Source organism: Mya arenaria, chromosome 15 (assembly GCF_026914265.1).
Source record: "Mya arenaria isolate MELC-2E11 chromosome 15, ASM2691426v1".
NCBI lineage: Eukaryota > Metazoa > Mollusca > Bivalvia > Myida > Myidae > Mya > Mya arenaria.
Genome location: NC_069136.1, coordinates 2,148,661 through 2,156,257, shown reverse-complemented (window position 1 = coordinate 2,156,257; position 7,597 = coordinate 2,148,661). Strand labels below are relative to the sequence as shown.

Sequence of the window (7,597 nt, the reverse complement as noted above, 5' to 3'; positions counted from 1 at the left end):
ATGAGGTCCTATACAAAACATATATACCTGGCGGCAGATATAATGTAAATTTCTAACTACAATTCATATGATACCCAATACGAGTATCGGGCGGTCATTTACATGAAGCCAGAAAACATTATAGTCAAATCACAATGAATAAGGTTGTATCAATAGTAGAAATATTACCTTTGAATCACTTGTACATAAGAAAAAGAATATCTAACAATTGTGTGCCTAATTTATACAATTGTTCTTATGTGTATCATAACGATTTGTATGTGTCTCAACTGTTATGTGGAATCGCTTGGTATGTTTCATTGCACAATCTCGCGAAGAAAGAAATGCAAATTGCACAATTTCACATAAATACCATCACTGTACCTAAATAAGAATCATCAACATATTTTAACATTTGTAATGACAATGATAGGAAAGTGTATTTAATGAATAAAGGCTTAATATAAGATTTAATATCATAAAGCATACTATTTAAATTCATACATGAAATATTCGTCTCAATATCGATATGGACATGTCATTGTGAGATATTGGTCCATGTCTGATACCTATCAGTAATGACACCCCGCTGTGACAGATTCTTATCGTGCGGTCAGTACTTGGAACCATGCTGTCACTGATGACTATAATACGATGTGTATTGAACCCCAATGGCGGTCAGGTTCAAAACGGGATGCTCCTGTGAACCAGAAATTAAATCTTGTATTTACACAAAGGAGTATTTGAAGATAAACTTTCACTTATAATTATAATAGTTTTGTTCATCCTCACCTGATGTGAATATTTTTTTGAATGTATTTATGATTCTATTTCATATTATGTATAACCTATGTCATACCATGTGTTTGTTTATTTATTATTCATTTGTGGTTAAGAAGATGATGTACGTTGTACAAGTCTTAATAAAATATCTGTTCTGTTTTATTTACACGAAGGTAACAAGTAAGAGTACGCGGTGTATGAGAGAAACATCTGAAGTCGGAATATTTATTTCTTAATGCAATGCAGTTCAAGAGTACATTGCACGTCAGTGTTTCTATTTATATATATATGTATGTTTTATCAATTATATTCGTATTGTTCTTGGTATAATAATAGTACAATATAGATTTAGTGAATACATTTTAGGAAAAGCGTTGTAAGCATTTGCTTTTAAAAAGAAAGGCGAGGAATATTTGGGGAATAGTTGAAAGCGAATATGGATTTTAAAATTGGCTAATTAAAGTCGGAACACCTTGAGAACGTGATATGTTAAATTTCACGTGTTTGGTAAAAGGGTGTGAATTCGCAGTACCTAATGAAAGCGCTTGTTGATATATCAAAGTTAGAACCGTGTAATGAGTGTTTGTAGCAGAATTAACACCTTGGCATGGCTTGAGCACAATCGTCAGATTGTCAGTATATATAAAGGTGTGTTCAAATATATTGCATGTATGTTGTGTTCACTCTTGTTATTAAAAATGAAGAAAGTTGCAATTTTCGGGGACAGTCACGTCTGGCGACTAGACGCATTCTGCAATGAGGACCTCAAGGTGCGTTGTTTTTTCATGTTCACTCACCATGTACAGTAAAACCTAACTTCCTATTTAGTTAGCTTACATCGGCGATTTATACGTGTTTGTTTCTAGTTGTCATATATAACGACATGCCAATATACTCGTACTAAAAAGTTTTAGGATGGTCAGTCTGTGAGAGTGCAGCTTGTAGACTTTTTGTAAACACCTACTGTCACGATTTAATGACTCAACCTAATTAAGCGTACTAAATATTAGGTCTGAATGTACAATGATATATTATGTATTCATATGTGATGTTTAAGCACTTTGTACACTGTGAAATGTTACAGTCATAAGTTGTGTAGTAATTCTATAATTGAAAGGCCGCATATATATTCTGTTTTGTATATATTATGTTTTACTTCAATTGAATATACTAGTATACGGATGACAATTATTAAAACAATGTTGCAATGAGGTGATAATTGAAAAGAATATTACAAAGGCAACGACTGTGAAGCCATTTACAATATTAAATGTATTCTTTTAGGTGCCTATGGAGGTGCGTTTCTTTGGTGCGGGCGGGATGAAAGCTTCCAAACCCAAACCAGGACTTTTGAAACAGGTGAAGATGTACGGGGCGGACTTGGTGGTAGTGAGTTTGGGCGGCAATGATATCACAACTACATCCGTACCGAAGGACATAGTGGCGGCCGTACTTCACATTGCCCAGGACTTCCTTGACAGTGGTGTATCTACCATCCTGGTGTTGGAGATTGGGGAGCGTGGAGCATTCCGGGACGGGTTGGGGTACAGGTCTTTTGCAAGCCAGCGCGCACGAATTAACCAGTTGCTGGGGAAGAGAGAGCTCGTTGAAGTTTTGCGGCTTCCCCACATACGTTTTCCAGCCGAGTCCATGCGAGACAAAGTACATTTAAATGAGAAGGGACTGAAAAAGTTGTTTTTATAGAATTAGGTCGGCAGTGTGCCGGTACATGTAATTGTGCTCGTTTCATTCGTCAATAATGTTAATTTGTATCTGTTCATGTGTTCAGCATAATAAACATTGCAGGATGAAGTTTGTCTTCATTTATTGTACTTTTGCCACTGACTACAGTCAAAGCAGTTGTGCGTGCGTGCTTGCGTGCGTGCGAATCCAATTTGCCGTACAGAAAGCGAAATCCCTCAGCTTGTGATTAATAACGCGATTTATTCTAGCCAAGCGTAATCACAAAGAAGAATGGTAGTAGCAGTTCACTGCCACTAAACCGATACACATTCCCTGCAATGTGTTGTTTTCTAAGACAGTTATATGAGCTGAAATTAAATCATGATGATTAAGAATGGGCGAATTGAGTGTATAATCCAGCTATTACTCAAAACAAGATGACGTGTCACCAGTGTACAAATAATATGAAAGAACATTGGGGAATATAGAAATGTATTTGTACAGTTCCTGAAGTATGCGACCATTAAGGTAGCACACCCCTAATAAAACCTCCACTCGGTACTCAATGCTTTAGCCTGTAGTGTTAAGCACAGGGACTAAGAATATTTTGAGGGTTTCATGATAATGGTTCGAATCCAGCCAGAAGCACATTGCAATATTTTTTATTTATTTTTTTGGTTTCATTACCTAACATTTCTATACAAAAGTTCAAATTGTATTTTAATTAAAAGTAATGAGATAGATGTTTACACATATTAATATATTAGCATCTGTGACGTTTTTTAACTCGCAATTACGGCTGAAATAGATGTTTGGGATTTACCAACTTAATTTGTTAAGAATGAGACGGTTTAACATTTCGATATTTTGGCATAATGTTCTCAGAAGACAATTCTTAATACTAAACTACATGAGTATTTCAAGATAGTGTTGTTTTTGTATATATGTTAATATTATATGTAATGTGTGTCACCTTTTGTTCTCTAACTTGTGCAGATTTTCTATTGTGGTTAGCCGACTGTTTGATAAAGTAAAGCATCGCTACTTGCTAAGTAAGACAAGATTTCACAGATTGTAACAACTGTAAAAATTTACGAAAAGATGTATATGGTATTATAATTTAATTTAAATTATTTTTCAAGAATTAGCTCATTTAGGACTTTTAATGCTCACTGCAAATTCACATTCAGTTACCAATCAGTTCACATTAAAGTCGGTGACAGTAGCACATGATTGTGTAATGTTTTATTTGTACTGTATCAGATATTGTGTGCAATGAGTTGATGTTGATTATTCTATGCAATATTTTTTTCGTGGTCACTTTGTTATATTTATAATCTATGCAATCTATTTATGCATGTACGCCGATGTTTTCATTCGGAGCACCTTGGCCATTTCCTACGAAAACAACCTCAAATGTCTATGAACGGTTTACAAAGTAAGAAATCGGTACACTTTGAATTAAGCAGCTGTACTTATGTTTGCAATTTTATAAAATTAACGGGCAACTATTTTCAACTTAAATCTACACATTTTTTTCATTATATAATGTAGAATTTATGGACCTTCTTAACTGAGGTTGTTCTCGAAAAAATGGAGCTCAACATGAATACTTCTATGCAACCATTATTTATGTCCATGTCATGCTTGTGTTGTTGTGATATTTGCCACATTTTACCAAACTTAATCTATTGGTGTATAATTTCGCGTTTCTTTTGCCCAGTTTATTTCCATCTTTTCAACTGTCAGTTGGTCCCCGTTTTTTACTGTTTGTAGAAATTGTGTAACCTCCACTTGTGTTCACAGTCAGTTAAGGGCGCTGTATGAAATGCAGATAACTTTTCAAAATCCTTCTTTAAAATGAAAATAATACAACAAAATAATTCACACAGCTACCACCGATTAAAACAAATATAGATGAAAGCAAAATGGCAAAGAAATTAAAAAAACATACATTTAAATCCAGTCAGCGGACATTTAAATATATTAAAGACCTATGTCATGTATCAGTTTGTCTAGCTGTGCTTCGAAAACGCCTTAATTGTGCTTCTCAGTTGTGTTGTAATTATGTGTGTTAATTGTTTCGATATATATATAAGATCACCGGATAAGGCGCTCGGTAAGACCAGAACATTCGTTATGTACAGGAACATCTAGATTAATTGAAACTACGTAAATGCTGATGTCGTTGCCTTCATCATGTCCAACTTGAAAATTACCAAACGAAAATTTCCCATTATATGGAGTAACATCAAATTCATGCATAGGCGCATTCAATTGTTTGTTGTGGATTTACTGTGCGCCATTGTCCGGTACAAAAAAAATGTCATTTTAGATGTTATGTGTTTTATTGTATGTCTTTTTGTTCATATAATGTGTTTTTGAATTGTGTAACATTTTGTATCATTTTTGCTCGTGCCATGCTGTGTCTACTCTGGAAAACATGTCATACCCTTTGAAGTGCTTGCGCGTGAGTTTGTTGCTACAGAGACCCGCCGTGAATCCCATTGTACGGAAACTTCAGTCGCACTGAGGTGGCATATCTCTCAGCACAACTCGCGTCGCAAGTGCAACTACTCCTTTTTCCAAATTGCGTTAACCTTTTGTCGTCGTCGAAAACCATCCGCCAATAATAAGCAATAATAGCGGCTAGCTGATGTCAACAGGCACTTTTAGGTCAAACGATATACATGGTACATTCAGTTTTGGGGTGTACCATTTATGTCAGAGCTAGACAATCAGTGAAACCCATTTAAGCGCGTGAGTTTGTTGCTGCAGAGACCCCCCGTGAATCCCATTGTAGGGAAACTTCAGTCGCACTGAGGTGGCATATCTTTCAGCACAACTCGCGTCGCAAGTGCAACTACTCCTTTTTCCAAATTGCGTTAACCTTTTGTCGTCGTCGAAAACCATCCGCCAATAATAAGCAATAATAGCGGCTAGCTGATGTCAACATGCACTTTTATGTCAAACGATATACATGGTAAATTCAATTTTGGGGTGTACCATTTATGTCAGAGCTAGACAATCGGTGAAACCCATTTAAGCTCGTGAGTTTGTTGCTGCAGAGACCCGCCGTGAATCCCATTGTAGGGAAACTTCAGTCTCACTGAGGTGGCATATCTCTCAGCGCAACTCACGTCGCAAATGCAATTATTCCTTTTGTAAACGGCCAGCAATAAATACGGTTAGCTGATGTCGACTACATTTACTGGGATGGATTATTCCTTAATCATCGCTTTATGATAAAATATTTCTCTATATCGCATCAACAACAAATAAATAAAAATAGTTCAGGAAAAGTTCATGAAGAGTTCGAACTTGCTCGACAGCATGACATGTTACAGGCATATTTTCCTCGCGTTTCGCTTTCGAGTCTTTGAGGTACGCATGAAGTAACAACTGTACTTAAAAAATGAAAAAAGGGTGCATATGTTTTCAGTTTATGTCCCCCTTTAGGGAAAGCTGAGACATATGCATTGACGTGACATTCAACAGTACTGCCAACAATGTCACACCATTATACCTATCTTTCTAGCCATGGGTTCTTTGTATGCTTTGATTGATAATTGACAGTCATTATACAACTGTTTTGTCAACTCAGTTTTACATCTTGTACATATGTTTTATTTATTTTGTTTTATACACTGACTGTTCAGGCTATCATATGTGTATTTAACTTCTATTATTATACATGCTTTACATTTGCCACAACCCTTGCGCGTTAGTGCTACATTGCTGCTGAAGAGAGCCATTACATAGCTCTCTTACGTGGACTTAAAACATTGCATTTCTGTATGATTACTAACCCATTTAAATGCTGGTATGCCTTTATGTGAATAGTTCTAAAACGGGATATTAAGGTTTATAGAAAAATGTTTGTGAGCTAGATAGGTCTATATAACAAACAAGGTACAGTTCACGAGTACTGTCATAGTGGCAAGACGGTTGTTAATTACCTTTAATTCGAACATATCACTTTACGGTCATTCCCGTGAATGTTTCGGCAACCTAACTGTTTTCGCAGAATAGGATGATTATTTCAAAATAAGTATCGATTTCTTTCGGGATTAATTGATGAATATTTTTAACATTGCATAAGCAGTCCGTCTTAAAATAATACGAAATGAAAGTCCATAAGGGAGGGAGGTTCTTTGCAATTAGACCAATTTTTTATGATTTTTTGAAGATGCTGTTGCATTTCAATGTTCTCTGAAGCTGTAGTACGTAACAAATTAGGAATGTGTTGAAACTTCTTCAACTAAATGAGGGTAGGTTTTGGGTGGGGGTGGGGGATGGGCCATGACGAGAGCGCCTCCTCGTGGTGTTGCCTGAATATGGCACGGTGAATGAACAATCTGTTTTTCATCTAAATTAGAAAAAATATATATATAATACAAATCTTTGGTCCAATTCAAGTCCACATTCATCCTGCCATAACTGAACGCTCTCATATGGTCGAAAATTAGCAATATCACTTCGCTTAAGATCATCCTCTTTCATATAATATACCTCTTCGGGACATATGGCATTATAATAACCGCCTACTCAGCCCCCGAAGGTGAACAGACCTCGGCTTACGCCTCGGTCCATATACACCTTCGATGGGTAAATGGCCTGTCCTTATTATGTCATATGGCCCTCAGTGGTGTATTATATTAAATTTCTTTAATATCGTAAACACTGACGTGCAACGTACTCTTGAACTGCATTACACTAAGAAATAAATATTCAGACTTCCGATGTTTATTTCATACACCGCGTACTCTTACTTGTTACCTCCGTGTAAATACAAGATTTAATTTCTGGTTCACAGGAGCATTCCGTTTTGAATCAGAACGCCATTGATTGGGGTTCAATACACATCGTATTATAGTCATCAGTGACAGCATGGTTCCAAGTACTGACCGCACGATAAGAATCTGTCACAGTGGGGTGTCATTACTGATAGATATCAGACATGGACCAATATCTCACAATGGCATGTCCATATCGATATTGAGACGAGTATTGCATGTAAGTATTTAAACGGTATGCTTTACGATATAAAATATTAGATTATGCTTTTATTCATTAATAACACTTTCCTATCATGACCAATGTTAATATGATGTTGATGATTCGTATTTAGGTGCAGTGATGGTATTTAAGT

General features: G+C 36.0%; 1 protein-coding gene across 1 annotated transcript; it reads left to right on the top strand.

The window, feature by feature from the left end:
- Positions 1-1,025: 1,025 nt before the first annotated feature.
- LOC128220329 (uncharacterized) lies at positions 1,026-2,507 on the top strand. The gene is made up of 2 exons (XM_052928690.1): positions 1,026-1,532; positions 2,047-2,507. Exons 1-2 carry the CDS (start codon positions 1,338-1,340, stop codon positions 2,464-2,466), a joined length of 615 nt encoding a protein of 204 aa, XP_052784650.1. The 5' UTR covers positions 1,026-1,337; the 3' UTR covers positions 2,467-2,507.
- The last annotated feature ends 5,090 nt before the right edge of the window (positions 2,508-7,597 follow it).